Source organism: Mercurialis annua, linkage group LG3, assembly GCF_937616625.2.
Source record: "Mercurialis annua linkage group LG3, ddMerAnnu1.2, whole genome shotgun sequence".
NCBI classification, from domain to species: domain Eukaryota; kingdom Viridiplantae; phylum Streptophyta; class Magnoliopsida; order Malpighiales; family Euphorbiaceae; genus Mercurialis; species Mercurialis annua.
In genome coordinates, this window is record NC_065572.1 from 2,977,339 (window position 1) to 3,002,834 (window position 25,496).

General features: G+C 31.6%; 4 protein-coding genes across 5 annotated transcripts; 2 read left to right on the forward strand and 2 right to left on the reverse strand.

Annotated features, from left to right (window-relative positions):
- The first annotated feature begins 599 nt into the window (after positions 1–599).
- LOC126675078 (protein CANDIDATE G-PROTEIN COUPLED RECEPTOR 2) lies at positions 600–3,823 on the forward strand. Its single transcript, XM_050369654.2, has 6 exons — positions 600–1,117; positions 2,289–2,480; positions 2,792–2,954; positions 3,042–3,144; positions 3,231–3,312; positions 3,469–3,823. Exons 1-6 carry the CDS (start codon positions 800–802, stop codon positions 3,544–3,546), a joined length of 936 nt encoding a protein of 311 aa, XP_050225611.1. The 5' UTR covers positions 600–799; the 3' UTR covers positions 3,547–3,823.
- An 861-nt stretch (positions 3,824–4,684) lies between these two features.
- Positions 4,685–6,572, reverse strand: LOC126674878 (acyl carrier protein 1, chloroplastic-like). Its single transcript, XM_050369399.1, has 4 exons — positions 6,427–6,572; positions 5,787–5,894; positions 5,412–5,534; positions 4,685–5,005 (listed from the first exon to the last, which is right to left on the reverse strand). The coding sequence occupies exons 1-4, from the start codon at positions 6,475–6,477 to the stop codon at positions 4,877–4,879; spliced, it is 411 nt and encodes a 136-aa protein (XP_050225356.1). The 5' UTR covers positions 6,478–6,572; the 3' UTR covers positions 4,685–4,876.
- Positions 6,573–12,830: 6,258 nt separating this feature from the next.
- On the forward strand, positions 12,831–16,621 carry LOC126674732 (vesicle-associated protein 1-2). 2 transcript variants are annotated; one of them, XM_050369223.2, is made up of 9 exons: positions 12,831–13,103; positions 13,826–13,942; positions 14,273–14,343; positions 14,453–14,534; positions 14,761–14,876; positions 14,999–15,181; positions 15,359–15,907; positions 16,029–16,106; positions 16,261–16,621. In XM_050369223.2, exons 2-9 carry the CDS (start codon positions 13,894–13,896, stop codon positions 16,369–16,371), a joined length of 1,239 nt encoding a protein of 412 aa, XP_050225180.1. In that variant the 5' UTR covers positions 12,831–13,103; positions 13,826–13,893; the 3' UTR covers positions 16,372–16,621. The 2 variants fall into 2 exon arrangements, with proteins under 2 accessions (XP_050225180.1, XP_050225181.1); XM_050369224.2 differs by lacking the exon at positions 12,831–13,103 and adding an exon at positions 13,299–13,560.
- Positions 16,622–19,842: 3,221 nt separating this feature from the next.
- Positions 19,843–25,245, reverse strand: LOC126673628 (sodium/hydrogen exchanger 2). Its single transcript, XM_050367843.2, has 15 exons — positions 24,893–25,245; positions 24,532–24,805; positions 23,850–23,968; positions 23,605–23,702; positions 23,129–23,188; positions 22,992–23,038; positions 22,702–22,896; positions 22,352–22,398; positions 21,940–22,006; positions 21,748–21,848; positions 21,558–21,659; positions 21,286–21,424; positions 21,133–21,195; positions 20,900–20,983; positions 19,843–20,479 (listed from the first exon to the last, which is right to left on the reverse strand). Exons 2-15 carry the CDS (start codon positions 24,703–24,705, stop codon positions 20,138–20,140), a joined length of 1,638 nt encoding a protein of 545 aa, XP_050223800.1. The 5' UTR covers positions 24,706–24,805; positions 24,893–25,245; the 3' UTR covers positions 19,843–20,137.
- Positions 25,246–25,496: the final 251 nt, after the last annotated feature.

A 25,496-nucleotide genomic window follows, 5' to 3' on the forward strand; every position in this document is an offset into this window, starting at 1 on the left:
TTTTTGCTTTATTCTTCTGACAATAGTATTTTTGGGCTTTTAGGCCATTTAAAACACAATTTGGCCATTTTAAATATGGACTTACTCTATTAAAAATGGACTTGGGCCTTCTGAATCTTCTGAGAATTACCGGTCAATTTCTGGAGTCTAGAGTCAAAGCAACTTCTAAATTTAAGTGGAGTCAACCTCTGGAATTCACTTTTGGAGTCAACCTCTGACCAATTAATCACAGTAGCTTTTTCTATCTTTTGCGAAGAACATACGCTTAATGGCTTTTAGCCATATTTTTAATTTTGGTGCAAACATGAGAATAAAGTTCAATTACACTCATATTTTATGTTCTTTAATTTTAATTGTTTATTTATTTTATTATATTAAAATAGATAAAATTCTCTAAGTACATTATTTTAACAAATAAAAAAATATATAATTGGTTTCATATACTTATTTTTATCAAATTAATAAAATACATCTAAAATTATTAATAGAAGATAATAGAATAAATCAAGCTAAAATTATGATAAATAGATTGAGACAAAACAATCATCAAAAGTTTGTGCTCCCGTGTTAAATATAAAAAAGAAATTCCATATGTATATGATTGTGTGGAGAATTTGAAGGTTTGCTAGTAAAATTAGCCATAAAACACATAATACCGTCGCCTAAACTCCAGTTTTAAACAACCATCGTACACCACATCATCACCATAGCAATTTCCCAAATACTTCACCATTTCAATCCCTAAAATATTCCACTTCTTGATTTCACTCTCAAAAAAATTTCAATTAACTTCCAAGAAATGCGAATTCTCGAACAAATAACTCAAGATTCACCGTTTTCAATCCAAATTTCGCAAAACCCTAATAATAATAATTCCACTATCCACCAAGAAACGGGATTTTTTGGACTAGGGTTGTTTAATTGGCTTTTCGAGTGTCACGGATTCTTGCACAATGTGATCTTGATATTGGGTTCTATTGGTTTTATACTTTACTTGTCATTTCAGGCTAAAAAATGTCTTACCAAGCTATCACATGGAAGATCATATATTATGATTGCTTATTATGGCACTCTTTGGCTTGTTAGCTTGCTTAATCTTGCTTGGTGTTGCTTTCAGGTTCCTTTTTTTGTTTCGATATGGATAATCTTATGTTTGACAATTTGATTGTGTTTCTTGCATTTGAAATTGTGATTCTTAGTTATGATTTCGGTAGTTAAATGTGTTTCTTGAGTTAATTTGTAGTTTAGATTGCCAAACTGTACAGTTGTGATTAATTTGTGTAGTTTGTGCGCTTCTATGTATTGATTGTTTACCATGATGTGAATGGTTAGCAACTTCATGGATCATTGAAATTTAGCAATTAGTTTATTACATACATTATTGTGACTTTAGATTTGTGATATCGGATGAGCTTCACTTTCTAGGTGCCCTTTCTGTTACCACGATATAGGGTCTTTATAGTTTATTTGAAACAAAGATATCGATTTCTACGATGTTGATAGTGGTATGCATTTGAAGTTAAATGATGAGCATGTTGATTGGCATTTAGGTCAAACTGGTTTTGGATATGCAGACACTAGGGATAATCAAATCAATGGATCACACATTTTTTTTTGTTGAGTGTTCGGTTAAATTTGGAGCAACATTATATATATATTTCTATAATCTTGCTTGCAAATGGGACTTTTTCTGCCTTCTGTTACAGTAGTGAAATGCCTAATAGTCACCCGATCTTTATTGGTTCATTAATACTATAATTGTGGTCTTAAATGAAGCTCTTCTAGCTTTAGTTATGTCTATTTAGGGACATTAGTTTTGTTCTCTTAGTATTGGCCCCTTTGTATGTGGTGTGTGTGCATTTTGTGTACTTTGTCATCCAAGAAAACCATAAATTAAAAAATTGAGATTACAACTTTCAGATCATGATAGTTGATGTTAGATTTGCCTGCAACACGCACTGTCAGTATAACACTTAACATGTTTGTTGATGGATACCCTACTGCACATACTGCAATTTATAAGATAAAATCTTTATGATAGATCACCGTCTCTTATTCAGCATCTGTGTCATGAACCATTCCAAGTTTTAATCTAGTTTGATCATTTCATTGCTGAACACCGTGATAAATCAAAATCTGCTAGGCCGTATTATTCATGTATTATACACGAAAGTTTCATTCATTAGATGTAGCATAAAGGTACCAATTAGGAAATGAGGTTCATCTTGCTCAGTATTTTTTTAGGCCCATCATATACAATTTAGTAAACTTTTATCCGGTTGACACAGGCATGGGAGTGCACCCCTGGAAAGGAATTACCATGGAATCTCTTATCTTTGTTTACTACATCCGGAATGCTCTTTTTGGAAGTAAGCTTGATTTCCTTTTTGCTCCAAGGAAATTATGCAAGTGGGTTGGAGGCTTTGACGCGAACTTTTGCTGTCTCAGCACTCATTGTTGGTTTGGACATACTCCTCAAGGTAATACTTTTTGATTGGAGATCTTAACGTTGTTCCTCAGACTAGCTTTTCCTGATGGTTACAATTGTCACTAACATATATGATATACAGAAAGATATACATTTCTATTTTGACATGTTGCATTTGTAACATACCCATTATATAGTCAACCAAATGCACGCTTTGTATAATCTGTATTCAGAGCATGATTGGACAACATGTTTTAGGCCTTGATGCTCATAATCAACAAATGTTACTTGAAATATGTATGCTTGTGTTTTGTTGATGCAGCATTCCAGAAGAACACTAAGTTTCTGATTTTACTCTTATAGGCAATTTATATGTTTGGACTTGGGATTCCTTTATTCATCGACAGCCATGATTCTTCACATCACACGAAATGGAGCTTGTGGGTTATTCATAGGCTTGTGTTAACTGCTGTATATGGTGGTATATTGTTCATGTACCACTCTAAGTGGAGGGAGAGGTTACCTGGTACGTCTATCAAATGCATATATGCTATAAATTTTGGAGCTTTTCATTATAACTTTGTGACCTTTTCCCTGTTTTAAATGTTTTCAGCAAGGCCTGCATTCTACAAGTACATCGTCATGATGTTCACTTTAAATGCTCTAGCCCTATTTGCTTGTGGGCTTACTGGCCACGGAACTGGCTTTGGTTTCTGGTAAAGTTAGATCAGTCTCTCACAATCATGCATTTTAAGCAACCAAGCAGAAATCGTAGTTCTTATCATTTTCTTCCCTTTTGCAGGTTGTACGGCATCACAATTGTTTGCTACCATGCATTTTACCTCCCTCTTCTGTACAAAACATTTTTAGCAGACTTTTTCCAGGTTATCATCAGCACTGCAACTTTTTCTGAACTATTCTTGATTGTGTATTTACCATTTTTTTACTTCAGTTTCGTGGAACTGTTTTTATTTATGTGTGATTTTTTGATATTCACCTACCCCGTTCTTTATCAACGGCTGTGTTTGTTATGATTATAGGAAGAAGACTTGCATCTAGAGAATGTTTATTATTCAGAGATGAAAGATGCTGGTTTCTTTGATGCTGATTGGGAATGATGCAGTCACACTCTTGTCTGAAGTTATGTATATAAAATTAGGTAATGCTTTAAGATTGGCAAAGACAACCGTTTGTTCAGTGCTACTAGTTGTATTACTGTAGATGTGCTACTTTATGCAAAATGTAACTCTAATAGGGTTGCATTGCATGTTATAAAAGTGTATAATACAGAATAAGCGAAGCATCGTGTAATTTTTTTCTTTCTTTTTTACATTTTTTTCAGTTAAGCTAAACCAGGATATGCAATGAAAAATAAATTAGTTGATTTTCCTCTCTTATCTTATTGTTGATGTAAAGACTAATTCATTTTCATTTAAATAAGCTTAAGCTTGATCTTGTGTGTAGTATTTGAAAAAGTTGTGTGATTATTGATTACTAAAAGTTGCTTAAGAGTTCTGAGTGTAGGACCATGGGTTTGTTGATGCTGATAAGGTTGAATCTTACCCCAACGCCCATATCTTTGTAGGCCAGCTTCAGGGCAGTCACTTACTGAAATTCTTTTGAGCTCCTGCCTTTTATAGAAAGGAATGCATATAACTATAAGTCATTATTAAGAGCAAAATAGCTTATTTGGTTTATTAAATATGCAAATAAAACTTTCCATCGAATATATTATTTTTATAGTATATAAATATATTTCAATTTATAAATTGTATAAAATTTAAAACTGTTATATTATTATAATAGCTATAGTTTAATCAAATTATCAATCAATATTGATGCAATACTTATCAAATTATACTATATATAATTCCTTTTTATAATTTATATACAGTACAAAATATACTAAATAATAAAATTTCTGCAATACTTATCAAATTTCACAAAGATAAATAAAAAAAACCCACAATTACTCGATAATCTAAAAGGTTTAAATATATTTTTAAACCCCAAAAAGGTTATCTATACTTAATGATAATTTTCTTTCATTTTTTACGCTGGTTTTTATTATAAAAATACATAAACATATTAGATGTATTCTGATATCTATCATATGGAGTGTATAAAGTGAAAACAGATGTATAAAATAATTTATTTAAAAAAAAAACATTTTTTGAAAATATTTAACCGATTTTAATCCATTTTTATAAATTTTCCAAATTAATAATAAGAGTCGCAGCCAACCAAACAGATCCATTATTAAAAGCAAACTAGCATAATTTAATAATATAGCAATTGATGAACTTCAAAGGTTTGACACATTAGACATTTTCATCACAAAACCAACAAAAACATAGTTCACAACAAGACTGCTGAGCATTCCTAAAGCAGGCTAAACAAAAAGCATAGTTGGAAGAAAGAAAGAAAAAAAAGGAAATCTAATTCCTTCTAAGCACCCTTTTTCTCAATAATTTCCTCAATAAGATCAGCTGCGTCCTGAACCGTTGCAATGGTTTGCGCTTTCTCCTCGTCCACACTGATACCAAATTCCTCTTCGAGTCCCATCACAATCTCAACCTGTAAACAGGAATCATCCGGACAAGTTAGTGACAAATATGTAGCACATTACACAAATATGGGGAAACAGTTAAGACACGTTTCCGGTTTCCGAAACAGAGAAACTTTGATTGAATGAAGTGTCTAGAACAGTAATGTGTACTATGGAATAAAGAACAACTATGATTTAGCATTCAAATTTATGGAAACCCGAAAGACAATGCTCAAACGCGACACCATTTGATGTTACCAATCCTCGCATTTAACTACATACATTCTAAGAATGAAATGGAACCACACACTTTGACCACTGGCATTTGAGAAACATAAACAACTAAATACAAAGCAAATACACCATAACCAGCCAGAGGAAAAACATCAGATCTCCAAAAAACAACTTTTCGAAAAATTAATAAGTAATACATACTGTATCAAGAGAATCAGCTCCGAGTGCTGCGAATTTGGACTCGCCAGTAACAGCGGTGTCTGTCGATAATGCCAGCTGTTTCTTCACTATACTGCACACCTTGTCTACTGTTGCCGGCTTGGCCTGTTCAATATATTGACTACATCAAAATTCACCTTCTAAATTCAAGTATATTTACTCTTAACTGTAAAAATTTCTGATTCAACTTAAACTCAAGAGCTATGTTAACATAGTCATTCATTCATCCGTTTCAGCATTTACATTTCCGTGCAACATAGCTCTAAATCCATGGCTTATAAACAAAAATCTTAGTTTTGCATCAATTCAAACCCCTCCCCCCCATAAACAACAACAATATGGAGAACAGAAACATACAGCGCAAGAAATGCGAAGGCGAGCTGGAACTGGTTGAACCCTGAAAGACATAGAAGTTCTCTGATTTGGAAGAGCAAATGACTTCAAACTAGAGAATTTGGCTGCAGCCTGTTCAACATTATTCAACACAGAAAAATAATAATTCACTCCACTTCCAATAACAAAAAATAACATAATCAAAAATCACAACAAAAAACAAATTTAAATTCAGTAAATTGTATAAAACAGCCAATTATGAGTCGATACTAAAAAGATTCAATCTTTACAAAACAAATATGAATTCAGTAGTGTAAAAAACAACCAATTATCAGATAGGTAGCACGGAAACTTCATTCAATCATCGTTCGGACACGTGATGTTTCCAAACTTCAATTTTTACATAGGAAACTTTAAAATAACACTGTTTCTCCGTATCCGTGCTACCTAGTCTATACTTGAAAAAGATTCAATCTTTACAAAACAAATCAACATTTCACTGCGCTAGAAATCAAACCCATCAACATCCAAGAGCTCAACTTGATTCACAGATCAAATAAATCTCGAATAAAGCTAGTACAATGAACATGCAAAACATTGAAAACAGAGATCAAATGAACAGATCTAACGTAGAGAATGAAGAAAAACAGTAAAGGGGCGTTACCAAGGTAGAGCGGGAGTGCATGGAGACGGAGGAACCGGCGGCGGCAGCCATTGGAGAGATGGGTTCAGAGGAAAAAAGAGAGTTGGGTTAGAGTTAGATGTGAAGAGACGGCAAAAACGAGGTGAGTGAAAATTAGAAAGAGATCGGCATTCTTATAATAGGTGAACTACTTAGGTGTCACTGTTTGTTTGTGTTATTTTTGCCAACTGCCAAGGGACTGTTTGTTTCTTCTTTTTTAATTTTTTTAATTTTTTAGAATTTAAACAAAAATTAAACTATTTATTTTTTTGGAAAATTTAAACTATTTAAGCAACATCTTTTTTTAGTATTTTAATTTTACTATAGATTAAATAAATATTAAATTAGAACTTTAGGTTCAAACTATAAAATAAAATTTTAAAATTTAAAATGAAAATAAGAATATGAATAAGAATGATAATAAAATCAAAAATAATTTATTTATTTGTATTATCTTTTATAATTTAATATTATTATATTGTGGGTTAGCGCATAATAATTTATAGGCACAAATCAATAGTGATTATTTTTGTTAAATTTTTACTTACAAATGATAGTAATTTTATACAAATAAAATTACTGTTGTCTCTATCAATTATAGCTTTAAAAGTAGTATTATTATTTTTTAAGAAAAGATATGAATTGGAAACATCGGAATACAAAGCAAAAGATAAAAAGTCTGGAACAACAGACCCCAAAACTGAAACATCAGACATAGAATTGGACGCCCGAGCAAAAGTATGGGCTACCATATTCGCTGATCTCTTAACATAACATAACACAACGAACTATTAATATTATATAAAAAAACTAAAAGAATTAGTACTGTTTTCATTATATTGAAAAAATCACACTTGTGGGAGAAATTGTACTCGTAATTTTTAAAAAATATTGTCGAATGCTTATACCATTTGAATTAGTTAAAATATATATTTAGTTCGTCAAATAATATAATATTAATTATTTAATTTATAAATAATGCTAGTGTTATTCATTTAAAAATAAAAAAATGATGATTTAATTGATTAAAAAAATATTTGAATTCCAAAAAAATAATCAAACCAAACACGAAATGATAATCAGCTATCTAGAGTTTATTTTTGTTCTCTAATATTTTACATTTTGAGCATAATTTTCGTGAAATGTGAACTATAAAAAAGAAATTAAAGGAATAATAAGTTAGAGCCAAAAATATTAGGTGACCCAATTTTAGAATTTAGTATTTAATGAAATGGGCACCTCATGTCCAGGGTCAGATAAAAACATGAAATAGTAGTTGTTTTACACTAGTTTAAGGCTGAAGGTCTGAAAAACTACCCACCTTTTAATTTTTTTTCAATTGCACCCTCACCTTGTAATTTCTTCAATAGCACCCTATTTCGTATTTTTGGCTTTCAATAGCACCCCGACCTTGTAAAACAGTCAATTTTACCCTATTTTGTATTTTTGACTTTCAATAGCACCACAAATCATCAAATTAAACTCATTTATCGAGGACTTATTTGAATATTTTTTTAAGTTAAAGGACTTGTTTAAAAGTGTTCAAGTAGAAAAAAGTATGATTTTACCTTTAAATTCAGTTTTTTGAAATTTTTTATCCTTATAGCAATTAAATAATCTAATTTTTTTAATTTAGAGTGCTATTGAAAGCCAAAAATTCAAAATAGGGTGCTATTGAAAAAATTACAAGGTGAGGGTGCTATTGAAAAAAAATTGAAAGGTCGGTAGTTTTTAAGACTTTAAGCCCTAGTTTAATTGCATTAAGAGACTATTTAAACAAATTTACAGCCATTTGATCTGCCCATCAAATCAGATATTTTGATACGAAATAAGGTTTTGATGAATCCAACGGTAATGAGTTGAAGCATTCAACAATGCATGTGATAATTACTCACATTCTGCTGATGTAATACGTCCATTTCCTTCGATACTAACGAGGAATGTGGTTTCAAATTTCAAGCTTCAGCCTATGGGCTTATTACAGCCTATGGTTTTAAACCCAGCCCATGGTATAAAGTCATGAATCTAACCCATTTTGTAAAATCAAGCCCAATAAAGTTAACTTCATTTATTGAATGAAGTTTGTGAATCTTGAAGTCAAGTTCTTTAAGAAGAGCAATGTTGGACCCAAGTTTGAAATAAATTCCTCTTTTCACTCATTTTAGATATCATCATCATTAAATTAAATATGTGAAAATTATATAAAGATTTATTAATATTTCATGGATTACTATATATTTTTCTAACTCATACAAATATTATATATATTTTTTGCTTTAAGATGTTGGAAGCTTGTATTACTTATGTGCTGGAAGTTTGGGTATAAGATTAATTATTATTAATTCTCCAAATTTAGGTTACAATTATTATTTCTTTTGTCTTGCATTTTAATATAGTTAAATCAGCTCTCTAAAAGTGAATTCTATGGGTTGTTATTTTACATAACATAATTTTTTTGGCTGTGGCTCAAGTTTTGACGAAGTGGTGGAGCCGATTATAGTAGAAGCACTCCGACTTCTAACGTCGATGGGATAGTTTTTGCTTAAAACTATCAGCATTTAATCTTTGAAGGAGATTGTTAGAGTTTTATAAATATACTAAATTATTTTTCAAGTGATGATAGATATATTTAATAGTTTTGAACGACAATCTTTATTTAGCTTTCCTATTTTTAGAAATTAGGTTACGGATAATTTGATAATTGTACTTGGATAGTCTATTTGATGGTTAAAATAATCTTTACAAATAATTATTTTACAATATTATTTTTTTCTTTTTAAAATTGTTCACTAGTTATTATTAGAGAGCCATATTTTTTTGATATTATTTCTCCTTCATCCAATGAAGTTCGAGACTTTCACAAAAAGTAATAATAATGCTATCCTATAATCCATGTAGTTACTTAGGACTATAGTATATTTAGGCCTTATTTTGGCTTGGAATACAACTGCAACCTGCCATTTCAGGAATGAAATTGCCTTGCACGCTTCTCCATTGCTGTTGTAAAGTTCACTAGCCACCATCGCAGGTGGTGCGCGGTGGTCGTCCATTTAGAACCGTTCATCGGCAGCTCAATTGGAAAGGTTCGATCTCAAGCAGTGTGAAACTTTCAAAAATCTATTCATATGTTGTCCGATTTTTAATTACCGATTATCGTTTATTGTTTCAATCTAAGATATAAGTGTGGGATATAACCGAATTAACCGACGAATTAAACTAAAATTTTAAGTAATTCGGTTCAATTACAGATTTAAACTTTTTAAAAGTCTAGTTAGTTCAGTTTTTCGGTTTGGTTTTAGTATAAAATTTCCGTATTAACTGAACCGATCAAAATTTAAAATATGGATATAATTTTGTATGAGACTTAAATATGCACAATTTGCCTCATAAATTTATATGTAATGAAATATTACCACCAACCTTATTCTATCTTATTATTTTTGTAAAAGTAAATGATAATAAAATTTGGTTATAAACCGAAATGATCTACCAAACTAGATAATTATCTATGTTCAATTATAATTCGGATTTTACAAATTTCGATTAAAATTTGATTAAGAAAAATTAGAGGATTTAAAGTTTTAATTAATTTAGTATGGGTTGGTTCAATAATTGAATTGATTGATGCACAACCTAATGGATAAATGTGAGTGTGTTCTTTTAAAATATATGTAATTGACGTACGATATTACTATATTTTTTAAAATATTTATGATGTCGCCCATATTAATTTATCATTCTCTAATTTTTATAACTGTCTCATTTTTTAAGTAACCTTTTTATAAATTCTGTTACTGTATAAATAAACTATATAATTTAATAAATAATATAAATATTTATAAGAAATATTCGTAGAAAATTCATTACATGTAAGAATTTTTGTCCACATGTATCTTGAAATTATATATTGTTGGTCCAGTTATTTAACTTTCTTGACGTGTGCTCCTCTTCTTTGAAAGTGGACTCAACTAATCAGTTGGTTTGATTTCATTTTCAAGCTACTAAGTTTTTAATAGTAATCTTAAAATCTTAATATATACATTTTGAATTTTATTAACCGAACGCATTTAATATATTTATGTAATTTTTCTTAATGCTATTGGTAAAATGAAGTGTTTTAAAAACCGAACACTAGCCGAACATGTTCACGATTGCAACCGGTTGAACTGGTTCAATAATTGGTTCAACCAGTTTAATAAATTAAAAAAAAAAAAACTGGTTCACTGGTTTTTTTTATCGGTGCAACCTCCGGTTTTTTACCGGTTCAACCATAAATTTTATTTTTTATAGTATTAGATCGGACGTGGCCGGTTCCTGGTTTAATTTGTTCGACCGACCAGTTTGATCCGGTCCGGTTTTTAAAACACTGATAAAATGTTTTAAACGTGCTAAGAGTGATATTTATAGTATAATGACGTGTTAGATCTCCAATTTATTATTAAAAATATCGTAAATTACATTAAATTAATCAAATTCTTCCTAACATTTAGTATAATTCGAGCAAAATTATAAATTCTAGAAAATAAAGAGTTGTAAAGAATAAAAAAGAATCATAACTCATAAGTGGATACGGTGAAAGAAGTTAGTGTGTTATTCCTTATTATCGATCACATATAAAGTAAAATTTAAAAATAAAATACAAAAATATGGTATATCAATTTCAAAATAGAATACATTATGAGTCGTATTTTTTAAAAATAAACGTTGATTTAATTTTTCCTACAAGTATTTTTCTTCTCTAGTCATGAACTAAATAAATAAATTTGGTATGTGAAATTGCATTACCTTGTTGCTCATGTGTATTGTAACACTCTGGTAATTGGCGGTCGCATTCAGGGTAATTATCATTGTTAGTGACATATAAATCAATTTCGTATGATAGACATTGGATATATTAATTTCGTCTACATGATCATATTTTTGAGGCTTAATCACTAAAAAAAGCCTCACCTTTTAACCCCTTTTCAATTGCAACTTGACATTGTAATTTTGTCAGCTGCACCCTAATTCGCACTTTTGGGTTTCAATTCCACCCTTAAAATCAAATTGGACTCTTTTTCACTCGGAAAAAATTCATAAAAACCCTTATCAAGTATTTGTTTGAACTCTTTTCCACACTAAAAGTTTAAAATGGATGACTTATTTTAACTTCTTTAAATGGAAAAAAAATCAATTTAATACTTGAGTCAGGGTGCAACTGATAAAATTGCAATATCAGGGTGCATTTGAAAAGGGCTAAAAGGTGGGATTTTTTTGGCGATTAAGCCTATTTTTGACTTTAGAAGTATGAGTTTTATTGAATTGAATAATAGTGTCTTAATTTTTTATAGAGTAATTATTATAATGAATTATGAATGCTATTTTCTAAAAGAAATCTAGGGACGACGAGAAATTTTACAAATAAAAAATTAGACCGAATCTAGTGGGACACGCAAATCCAAAAAAACTCAATTAAAAGTTCATATGTGGTGCATGAAGGTGTAAAGTAAGCAATAATTATTAGCATAATCTATAGTGGACAGCATGAATGTATTGTGACAAACTGAATATTTTTTATTGGCTTGGCAGTTGAAACCTAAGGTAAAAACTACAGCCAATGTTAAAACTAAAAAAGATTTAAATGTTTTAAAAATATCGAATAAAGAGTAAATCTGAATTGTAATATGTATTTCGGAATCAACTAAGTAAAAATCCAACTTTATGTTTACTGATTTTTTTTTTTAATTTTATCAGATTGCTATTTGGATGGGGAGTGTCCCAAATGATATCAAACAATTTGTATTGGCTGATTTAACAGCTCTTTGATTTATTGAATATCTTTTACCTTCAAAAAAAAAATCGCCAAACTCTTTTAATTTAGATAAAATAATCTCAACATTACATGTCTAAAACGCGTACTTATTTGGCCTAAGATACAAATTTGAAAATCTGATTGATTAAAGTAATATTTGACTTAAAATACAATTTTAGGATCTAATTGACCAAAAAAATTAAAATATATTTATCTAATCTCAAGATACAAATCTAAAAGCCGGATTGACCATTTATTCTAAAAATACCACACTTTGACATCTGAGGTCATAATTTATCAAACTTTTTAAAATTATGTCATCTAGTCCGTTTTAAAAGTCTGTGTGTCAACTATAAATAATTTTGAAGGACCTAAATTAGTTTAATTTAAATTTCGGTTATTGCTTAATTTTATTTAATGAGATAATTAATATCCAAAATAAAACTTCTTTTAGTCCAAATTAAAGATAAATCCTCTCATAAATCTTTATTATCCTAATATTATGGAATATCTCTCACACTTAAAAAAAAATCTAAAAAATTCAAATTTTAAAAGACTTCTAAAAAAGTGGAAACACTACATTTTTGTTACCAAATGATTAGTGTATTACAGTAATAAAAAAATGTATAGATTAGCATAAAAGGGAAAAGCAGAGGAGATCACGTAACTCAAAGGATTCAATTCTTTTAGATCAAATCAAACACTGTTGACGGCCGGTACAACCGCCACCACCACTCTTTATAACTACCGCCACCATCACCTCACTCTTAACGTACCTTTCACTTCCCCGTCTCCTTCTCCGTCACCAAACGATCATATATATTTGGAACCGCAATTTCTAGGGTTGATCAGTTGTTATATGTAACTCGTAAGTTTTTTTGTTTTATTTCGTTTAATGGTAACGTAGAACGAAACGTTTCGTTTTCCGAGAAATAATCGGAAACGGACACGTTGATTTCACGCTATTCAATATTCTGAATTTCCGTTTATCTGATTCCATTCTCTCTCTGTCGTCTGTACTTTTCTAGTGATGTATGATTTAATATACGCTGTCGTTTTGTGTTTTTATTTTTTTAGTAGTCGCCATTTGAATCAGTGTACTCTGTGACGTGTCTAGCTGGACTTGACGGAGAAAACGGGAAGACGATCCTATACGTCGTCGTTTCCTTTTCTCTGTCTGCTATGATTTGTGCTGATTTTTGTTGATCGATGACTTCAATGACGCTGGTGTTTTTTGTTGACTGTTTTTGACTTTATTTCATACTCGGTTTTTTCGAAGAAAAAAAGCTTCTCTGATTAACGTAAACGACGGCGTTTCTTACTGAGTTGAGTTGATGTAATTTGTTTCAGTGTTGTCCAGTATTTGTTGGTTATTCTGACTCCGATCTGAATTTGTAGTGTAATTTGATTTACTGGAGGTGATCATACGGTGAATGATCATGACATTGCTATAGAAAATTTGATTTAGATTTGATTGGATACATATTTTTGTTTCTGCAGTTGAATTTTGAAAAAAAAAAATAGAGTTCAGCTTTCTTTTCTTTTTTGACATGTGGGTCTGATTTTTTTATGCATTCATTGATTATGCAGAGAAAGTTAGCTTTTGAATACTGGGAAAGAAGATTGGCTGTTTTAAAATCCTGTGAAAAAGAAGAATCATGAGTACTCAACTTTTGGAAATCCAACCCAAGGAACTCAAATTCATATGTGAGTACTATTATTATTATAATTATTTTGGCCCCATCTTAATAATAGATTATTTACCCTTTTAGTTTAATTATATTTGTTGGTGTTCATTGATGTGTAAGATAATCAATGTTTCTGTTTGATTAACATCATTAAAGGAAGACTGTCAAAGTTTTTTTTACTTTTATCTTCTTTAGAGAAAAGAAAAAGAAATCAAGGAAATGGTTTCATCGTGAAATGTTGTTGTTTATGTCACTTTTACTGGATTGAAAATCTGAAAGCTTGTAGTTTTTCTTGATGTTAATAGCTTTGATATGTTTATTTAATATATAATCTATGTTTCTTTTGTAGTTGAATTGAAGAAGCAGAGTACATGTGCAGTTCGGCTTACCAATAACACTTACCATAATGTTGCTTTCAAGGTTTGAATTGTTTAATTCTTGATTTTGGCTTTCGGAAGACACTTGTAGACACTGTAGTATTTTTTTGTCGTGTCGTGCAGCTATATGATTCAGACTACTATATTGGCAGGTTAAGACTACTTCCCCTAAGAAATATTGCGTTCGACCAAATGTTGGCGTTATCTCGCCAAAATCAACCTGTGAATTTACTGGTAAGCAACTCCTATTCCATCAAGGTGATTGTAACAGCATTTGAGCATCGTGCATACATCGATGCTTGCTCTTGGCTCAAATTAACATTGTCTATATATTCTTTTTTTAATATAAGCTTTATTGGTCTTAACCAGGGACCAATATAATTCGTTGTAGATATCATGATATAACACTTTATTCTCATAGCTTTATTGTTTGATCCTCTTGGCTTTGACATCGATGTAGTTACAATGCAAGCCCCAAAGGCAGTTCCAGTTGATATGGTTTGCAAAGACAAGTTCTTAATCCAAAGCACTGTTGTTCCTATTGGGACAACTGACAATGATATAACACCTAATATGGTAAGAATTTGTGGTGTTAGTTCCCTCTATTGATTTATGGCTCTGTATATTGGTCTCACTTTAATTTACCCCTCTTTTTTCCATCTCATTTCTTCTCGTTTTCTACCTTCAATAATTGTCAGTTTAGCAGAGATGATGGCAAGCACTTTGAAGAGGTCAAGCTGAGAGTAGCATTCATGAGCCCTCCTGAATCTCCCGTATTGTCTCCAATTAATGGGGTTCTTAACCAGGGACCTTTTTTTGAGCCTCCTGTTCTGAGAGACCCAGGATTGAATAAATTTGAGAATAGCACTCCACCACACCCAGTGAGAATTCTTTCTTTTAATGTTGGTATTTCCGAGGAACTAAGGGATAACATTTTCAGTTTAGGATTTTTATTTGGTAACTGATACAGGGTTCCTCGTAGTTTCTTGATTTTTTTTTCTTTTTAGTTGAAGTTGCTTTTATAACACTTCAATTTTTTGCTTTTCTTTTCGTGTTAGGCTGCTGAGAATGTAGAAATTAGAAAGATTTACAATTGGGAATCTGAAATGGAAAAGAATGTGGAGCTGAAGTCGAAGAAGAATGATACGGATTTTCTGGAGTCAAAGCCTGCAAAGGACACAGACTTTATGTCTATTAGCGATACAGTTAGTTTAGAGGAGTTGAGGTATGAAGAGTTAAAACCAGAAAAAGTTGCCACTAGTGTTAAATTGGCAAAGGCTCCAGAGTCTCCTCCACCAATAATTAGAGTTAAGGATGCCGTAATTGATAAACTTGAAAAGGAATTAGAATTTGCTCCTCAAGTGAATCCTGTGATTGGCGTCACAAATGTTAGGTCAGGAAATGATTCCGAGCTCCCTCTAGCAAAGAATGCAGTAAAAGATGCCTTAGATGAGAAGCTGGCAAAGGAGATAGATGTCCTTGTTCCGGAGAATGACGATAAGGATGAAGATTTTGTAGTCGTAAAGCCTACAAATGAGCTAAAGATAGTTAGTGACATTGAGGAGATGAAATCTAAACTGAATGTACTTGAATCAAAGCTAAATGAGGTCAGTTTTTCCCATTCTTCGATATATTCCTGGTGTTTTTGCTGATTCGAAACCTGTGTGAAAGAAACTGAATCATAGTTGCTTAAAATTTAATACTGTTGTTTTTGGGATTTCCATTTAGGCGGAATCAACCATTTCAAAATTGACGGAGGAGAGGAGACTAAGCATTCAGGAGAGACAATCGTTGCAGGAAGAACTGGTAAGTACTCTTTACCCGGAAAATTATCTCAACTCACCGTCGCAAAAATGCATGCTCTCTACTAGTTTATTTGTCCAAGGAAATGAAAACTTAGTTGTCTTATCGTGTTTTTGTTTGTTAAACGGGATTTGAAATCCGGTAATTTCATTTGCAGGCGGTGTTGAGGAGTAGGACAATTAAAAAAGTACAAGTGGGATTTCCTCTTCTTTTTGTTGTTATGGTGGCACTTATCAGTATATTTCTTGGATACATTTCACAATGCTGAACATGACATCCTATGAGAGTTTACTAATGTTTGTTAGTAGTTAGAACTTCAAGGTATATGCTCCAGTTATTCGGGGAATAGCTTCGGGATCAACGTCTTTTCTGACAGTTATCGGTTTTTACTTTTTAGCAGGTTGAAAGTATACAGGAGCTGAAAACATTGAATGTAAAAATGGTGGTTTATGATTGAAAGAGAATAGAAATTGTTATTGGAAGTAAATAGTTAAATAAGTAGTACTTTTTAAATATCATATTTTGCTGTTTGTATTTTCATTCTTCCTATTCTAAAGATTGGGCAATATATTTGTAGTGTAGTGTAGTGATGCACAAATTGCTTTTTGCATTCTTTTTCATTTCATCTATGAACTAATGTTTAGCTGTTGGTATTATTGATTAGGTGTGTGCAATTGATTTTTGGTTCAGTTTGAATTTCTTTTCAATGGATTGGTTGGTTGATGAAGAAAATAAAAATTCAACCGAATTAGAAGTGTGATATTTAATTTGTTTCATTTTTTACATTTATCGAGTTACAAGAGTATTTTTTCTATTAGTAGTTTTATTTTTTTACTTTTATTGAGTTACAAGAGTATTTTTTATATTAGTAGTTTTTTTTTTTTTTACTTTTATCGAGTTACAAGAGTTTTTTTTAGATTAATTTTAATTTTTAAAATTTTAAAATTAAACTGAAATGTCTTTTTTGTGATTACAATAAATAAATTGATTCCGAAATTTTGGTGCTGAGCTTGCAATAAATTGTTATTTTTCTTTAATTTTATTAGGCTTAATTATTGAATAATATTTTTTTCCGTTTGCAATTCAAATTTTTTAAAATTGTCAATTTTTGCTCATTTTTAAATGTTCAATTTCAATTATATTTATTTGTTTAAATTGGAGCGTAAAAATATTCAAATATACTATTTATATTTGGAATTTTTAATGACAAATTCAAAAGAAAAAAAGATGTGGGTGACATTATGACTCGAGTGTTAATTAGGAAGATTTTTACAATTTTGTTTGAAAAAGTAAATTGAAACAATTTAAAACAATATAATAAATGTCTACAATTAAAATTGAAATTTAAAATTGATTAAAATTGATTAAAATTAACAATTTTAAAAATTTTAATAATAAAAAAAGTCGAAATTAGGAGATATTTTTGAATGAAAAAAGGTCAACACAACCTTTAAATTTATGTCTCGGGATTAAATAAGTCCATTTTAACTTTCTGGGTCAATTGGATTCAAAATTTGTGTTTCTGATTCAAATAAGTCCATTTTAACTTTTTAAATTAATTAGACCCAAAACCCTCTTAATTTAGATCAAGTAGCCCCAAAATTGTAACTCTCAATGCAAATTTGAGAGTCTAATTGACACAAGTGACTTATTTGACTTCGTAAATACAAAATTTGAATCCAATTGATTCAAAAAATTAAAATTGACTTATTTGATCCCGGAACACAAGTTTGAGGGCCGCGTTGATCTTTTGGTCAATTTTAAATAGAGAAAATTAAAAAATACTCTATTTTTTAAAATAATATGATTTCTACCTCAACAAATAAAAAATCGAGTTATTTTACTCTAACTATATTTCTTTTATTCTAATCATATTTATTAGACCATTAGTCACCTTTTTTTTTCTCTCTCATCTCTCTTTCTCTGTTTCTTCTTTTTCTCCTTTTTTTTCTTTGTGTTATTTTTCTTCGTCATTTTTCTTCTTCTTCTATATTTCTTTATTTTTTCTCCATTTTTTCTCCTCGTCGTTCCTTCATCGCTCCGCCTTCGTTTCGTCGTCATTCTGCCGTTATTTCATGTTGATTTTAGTGATTTTTTTTCTAAATTTGTGATGATAAATATGACTTATTTTAATTTTCATATCTAAATAAATTACTTTTGATTTTTTTCAACTTTAGATTTAAAAACCTGCATAAAAACAATATTATTATTAAAAAAAAAACGATTTTCTGCATAAAAAAACATTATATGTGATAACACAGTAAATGGACCGACCTCAATAAGAGGCATTATAACCCGAGGTCACCAATAACCAAACCGTTACAGCCATAATCCAAACTGAAGCGACATAATCCGAAGCAAGACATAACCGAACTAGCACAAACCAGATCAGAACATATAAACATAGAACAAAATCCAAATCAGGGAAACATAAACGTACTATAAAGAAAACCTCAGTGTATAATGCCTCGGTTCCACTGAGCATAACCTCTCTGATTACTAGGCTACAGCCTGACAGAAGGTATTCTGACATTTCCGACAACCTTTACACAAACAAAGAGAATTACAGCAAGACTTGTCGGGCCAGACAAAGAGAAATAAAGACATAGTATAAAAGACTAAAAAAAGTAGGTAGAAAGGTTAATACTCTTTTTCTCTCAACTCTTAACTACTTTTCACTTCTTATTCTTTCTCAACTCTTAAAATTTTCTGCAAAAAATAATGTTTGATTATCATATTGTTATCATAATATTATCATGTCGTTATCATAATATTATCATGTCGTTATCATAATATTACCATATGACACCGAGATGATAATATTTATGGTACCTACATGATAATGTTATGATAAAACAGTGTGTGATTATCATTTCGTATCACTACATTATCATGTTGTTATCATAACACTGCAGTATGATAATGAAGTATGATAAGGTTGTATGGTAATTGTATGGTAACCTACGAAAAAAATAATAAATTACAGAAATATTTATAATAACCAGATGATAACGGAGTAAAATTATAAATATTTTAATATTCAAAGTAAAAATATAAATTTGAAAAAAAAATATGAGGTACTTTTTATAATTTTTACATGTTGAGATAAAAAGTGTAAATATTTTTATTTTTGAAATAAATACTTAAATTTCCCAATGATTTAGTCATGTTTATTATCCAGGTGGCAGCTCCGGTGCATGCTTTCTTCAGCTAAATTAATTCTTGATGTACAAGATCTTTTGAATTCCAAACTCAAATTTGTTTTTGATTCATCCATTTCAATGTCCTCTTCATTACCCCACCAACAAGAACACCAGTCAAGCCCCACGAATAATCTTCGTAAAACCTTAAGAAACCTCAAAAATTATACTGCTCCTTAGATCTTCATTTCATTAAGGATAGGACAAGACAATATTATTTTAAGATTTCTTATGTAAAAAAGAAAAGTTTCATGTTCGAAACGCCAAGTTTCCGATACGTTTTCAAAATGAAAAACGTTAATTTTATAAAGTGCACTGCTCACGAGACTCGAGCAGAAATTCTACACAACACATTTAAACGGTCTTTATACAGCAAATTCCACATTTTATGAAGTGTCAAATTCTGTTATTTTTGTTTATTATTAGTAAAGCAAATTCTTTGTCAGGACGGTCTAATAAGAAATGTCGATTGAACTCTCTTTTCAAAATTTAACACGTCAAATTCAGAATTTCATATTGAATCAACAAATCCCAAAAGAGAAAATAACATTCAATCCACTCAAAAACCAACTTATCATCTTTGTACAGCAGAATGCAAGGAATATTTGATAAATTCATCATAAATTACAGGGAAAGAGAGCTGTGATTTGATGAGAATAATACAGTAAAAACCAACCATAAATGAAGCGATAGACACCGTATACTACACTGCAAAACTAACAATCATGTAAATCTTGGCAAAATTTTCAGTAGCAGGTTCAAAGCCGAATGAACCTTTATCGTCTTTGCGTTCCTTATAACTTTACATATTTTACACATTTCCCGCCTTTCTTCTCATTGCCATTGCTCGGGGGGGACACTCCGCTCTGTCGGAGAGCCAGGAACAATTGGAACAAACCCTCGGCCACCAAACATAGGCCGCATAAATGCATCATCAAACTTACGCCAGTAGTGATGGACAGTATGAGTTGGAGTTGTCAGAAATGCGCGTATGCTGTTTGGACGATGCATACCGTTGACACCAAGATCGTCTAAAGAGTCCTGATTTTCGCCAAGAAGTGGCACCATAAATGATTTTGGTGTACTTTGATCTGATGATATAGACAGGCTTCTTAATGGGTGTTTTGGTTGTGGCAGCAAAAATCTTATAAGAGGTTTAGTCATCAAACCGAACACCTGCACAGAATTTAAAACTTAATTTAACATAATTTGAGAACGATTATGCACAGCAGTCAGCACAAATACACAGACTTCTGTAGCTGGTTAATTTAATCCGTTTAAAAAATAATTGTTTTCACTGAAAATAAGACGTCATTAACTTTTCAAAGTGAACTTTAAACTCATTAAACACTGACTCGAGCACAATAACTTTTCCTATTGCATCGTCATTTGTCATGCCACCAACCATAGAAGATGTAATATTAACTCAACTAACACTTAAACCCAAATCAGTATGAGGAAATTTAAACCAAAGATAATTAGGTTACATTAAAGCAATAACTAAATATAGCAAGAAAACATGCACACGACATGCTCCCAAAACGTAAAAAAAGGAATGTTCAAAACAAAAAGAATGAGGAGAGGAGAGATTTTTACCACAGTGCTGAAGAGAACAACAGTTATGGTACTGGTAATCATTATTGCATTCTCTCTTAAATTTGTATGTCCCAAGCTTGTAAACTGAAATTTTCAACAAGAATGATGATCAGAAACTCATCGATGTTAGTCAGCAAAAGTAAAAGCATATGTATTTAGTAGTGGTTGTACAAATGTTATATATGATTCCATGTGAAGGAATCTCCACAACATTCTATATCCTTGCACCCTACCTTATTATATGCAAGGGCAATTGACACTGCACCTCTCATTAGACCGGCCCACCATATCACAACCTGCAGAGATTAAGGTTAAAGTTATTTGATAGATCATTAAAGGAAAAAAAAACATGAAGCTGATTCGAGTAAAGAAACAGAATCAAACACCTGTTGCTTCAAGCCAATCCTATCAACGGGTGATTTCTTGGTCAAGTTGGATATGAAGGATAAAGGAAAAACAAAAGCTGCTCTTCCAACCATCACGAGCGCCATTAATGTTGAACTCACTGCAACCGATGTGCCAGGGCTGAAACAAATAGCATCAAACACCATACATAAAAACTTAGGCATGTTCCAGCAATGTTGTTGAAATTGGGCGCTGCGTGATTTCTAAAAGGAAAGAGTCCAAAATGGAGTTGAAAATTTTATTTATATGATACCTGTCGCTTACAAATCTCCACTTCTCAATGTCCATGGCATCCATTCCGACGTAAAGGAAGATAAAAATCTCAGCAACAAAAGACATAGTGGCAAAAGTGTGCCTGTGGCGATTAGATAAAACAGATTATTTATTCATACTAGAAAATAAAAATGATTGCAAAATAGAAGAAAATTCGAGATAGGACATACTTGCTAGTGACTCTTGAACTCTCGGTTACATTGTGCCACGTGTAATGGGACATCACAATCCCACAGAAAAATACAGTGAGAATGCCACTCAAATCTAACAGCTGCGCAAAAAATAGGAGTTAGCCAACGTAGTAAATATCAAAGTGTTAAAAAAAAGAGTAGGGTCTTCAGGCAAGGGAAGACAAAACTTACTTCAGCCAACATATATGAAAGGTACGCCATGAGCATCATGAGCGCAAACTCACGATCTGTAGAGTGCCTGAATCATGTAAGACACAAAGTAAATACAGTATCATCATGGTACTGCAATTCTAAAGCTGGCATGGACGGAAATATCCATGTCATCTGTCTAGTAGCTAACAAGCATCTTTAGTCAAATATTTACAAGTTGAACCATTCTTCAAAATCAAAGCATATGAAACTAGAGTTGCACATGTCATAAGTATCTGCTGGAACATGATTGAATGGCTTCATTAAATCAATTTCCCATCCAGTTGCATTTTAATGTGGTTTTTATTTTTACAAATTTATTTGACTGCTAGACGGAAAATTACAAATCAAATATTGAGAGAACCCAAGAAACATGATTCCAACAACAACGTACCTGCCGATATATAGCTTTTTGATAATGTAAGCACTCAGTAGCCCAGTCTGCACAAAAAAAAAAGCTCAGGCATTACTGACGATATTGCTCCCAGGCATACAGATGCGCAAATAAGAGTGCTTGTTCCATGGGGTAGAGGTTTTGAATTTATATACTCTACTCCACACTAGGTGAGTTACCACCTTTATGATGAGTACAGGGGGATAATGACTACCCCATGATTTGTAGCCCCCAGGCCAGTTGGTCTCCATTAATTAAAAAAACAAATGTACAAATCTCTTCAAGCACGCCCATGGTGTGCCTTCAAGTGTGCAGTTGAGAAAGAGAAAGAGAGAGAGAAGAAGACTTACAAAAACTCCCAGCAAAGTGCTTGTGAGAAATAAATAGAAGAAATTGCAAATAAACTGCCATGCACTTCCAGTATTTAAATGAGTAAGATCGATGCTCTGGATTGCATTGAAAAGCACTACTGATGTGGCATCATTTACAACACCCTCCCCAAATACCAAACTGTATAGTAAGGGTGTCTCATCTTGATTAAGCACCTGTATCAGAAGATGAAACAAAGCTTTCAATTGCTAAAAGCTATACCACAATTGACCTAAATTCATGACATTCTATTCCTTTTTTAAGTACCAACCTGCAAAGTGCATACGGAATCTGTTGCAGCAAATATGGTACCGATTGCTGAAGACGGTAAAACAACAAAGTTAGGTCTCAAATAAAAAATAAACGAAAAAACAAAATCAAAATTAAAAGGAGTTATAAATTCAATACCTAGATAATCCCCTAGTTCAAGCTTTAAAAGATCAAAATGCTTGAAGAATTGTATAGCACCTGTTAGATAAAAAATAATAATCAATATAGAGTATCATTTTCCTCAGTCTAAGCCAACCCAAAAACATGTTGACCACCGAACTCAACAAAGACAACAATCGTGAAAACAAAGAATGCTAACTATTCTGCTTTACGTTATAGATTATAATTCTGACTAGAAATGGAAAAGCCAAAAGCTGATCACCATTGAGATTCTATGCCAAAATTTGGTTAATCAAAGATTGATAAAATATTAAAGGTGAACTGATCACTGAAGTCCAAAATGCACCTAAATGTTATAAAGGATTACGGAAGAAGATCTATGTTTGGCGTTTACACATTGGAAATCAAAACGATACAGTAAGAATATTTTAATAACAACCAAAAGCTGGCCATGCTAGTTGTTTATGAACTGTATGAGTGAAGGGGTTACATACCTACAGATATGATAGAGCAGGAGATTAATGTGCCGATGGCACCAAATAGTATGATAGTGATGAAATTACGAAAAAACTGCTTCTTTTTCACCTGAAACCTGGAACAGAAAGCAAAAACCACAAACAAAAAGATCAAAATCAAATCAACCTCGAGCAAGTCGCCTTTTCAAGTAACTAGCTTCAATAATTAACTATGCCTTAACATGCACATCAAGAAAACAAGAACAAGAAACACACGTACATACCCAGCATTAAAAATAATGGGTGGCAGAAGATATATAAAGAAAAGATCCTCGCTGAAGACTAAAAGATGAGAGCTTTTTCCACCACTAATAAGCAGAATAACGACCCCAGTACATACACCCTGCCATCAAAATAGACGCCAATCCGAAATTTTTAGTTTAAGAATCAAACATAAACACAAACCGCCTATAGAAAATTTCAACATTTTTATCTTGTACTCTGAAACTGAAAACCGAAACAAAAATGGTTATTGTTAATATATACACTCACCTTTCGCGTTTTTTCTCTGATTTAAGCACAATTAGAAAACATGGCACCATACATCCCAACCTTTCATTTTGTGGCATATATAGCCTACGTGCCTTATATGACATCGTTTTGATCATCCACACGGCCAAAAACAACACCAGGCTATAACATGAAAAATTTGAGAAAGGTTGAGATGCAAGGTGGGACATTTTCTAGATTGTGCTTAAATAGAAAAAATGCTAAACTGTGAATATATAGTAACAATAACCCAACAAAAAACACTGAAATGTCATTATTACAAAAATAAGACTATAAATACAAAGTTTCCGAGTTCCATAAATGGACACGAAATGCCAAAACATAATACTCGAATGAGTTCCGCGCACCATATGTACAATAACAAACCGGGTTGAATTCAAATATAGAGAAACTTACAATCAAAAGAGCTGTAATGGACTCATTCATCCATCGATTCTCCTCAAGAAGATGACCAATCACAATACAAGCACAAAGCAAAGTAACAAACAAGTTCATAGACACCACTGAGGCATGATCTGATGTTGATACCATATTCAATTTCGACATCAGTATTCCTAAATGTGAAGCCATAATATCCAACCTTTAAGCCACACACAATCACTTGTATATGGCTAAACTTATACCAATTCAAACCCCAAAAATCAATTCAAATTACTCCAATTAAATCACCCTGCAAAATAAAACAAAAAAAACACAAAATTAAACACTTTTAGAACAGAAACGACAATAAATTAAAACGAAAACGCCAACAATTTACCTTTTTCGCATTTCCAAAACCTCAGGAATTGAAAAACAAAGCCAAATATAAAATTAAAGGAGAATTCGAGGACTGGAACATAAATAAATCTCAGCTACGAATCTCTTTATTACAAAAAAGATTGGTTTTATTTGAACTGATTGATTGATTTAAAGGCTAAAAAAGGAATTTTAAAATGATTTAGAGAGAGAATGAAAATTCTAGAGAGAGAGAGAGAACAAAAAAAATTATAAAGCCGTGTTTTGCGGGATAACTAACAGGGAAGGCAATAAGATGAAGAAGAAGAGGCTTGGTTTTTAAGGTAAGGGAAGTGATATTGTAATAGAATATGGAACTGGTTAATTAGGTAATCGTGACCGTTGGATTTGTAGAGTTTGGTTTTGGAAGGAAGGCAGATGGGTGGCGGTTTGGGTTTGAGATGAGTTAGTATGAGATTGGATGTAGGGGGATTTGTTTTAGTGGAGGGAAAGTGATAGGTTGTGCTGTTGCTGTTATGGTATGTTTCTTTTATTTTATTATTACTTTTTACTTTGGGTTATATAAATTAATTATTTTGTCTAATTCTACATTATAAATTTAGTTTTTTGTTGGAATATTTTTGGGG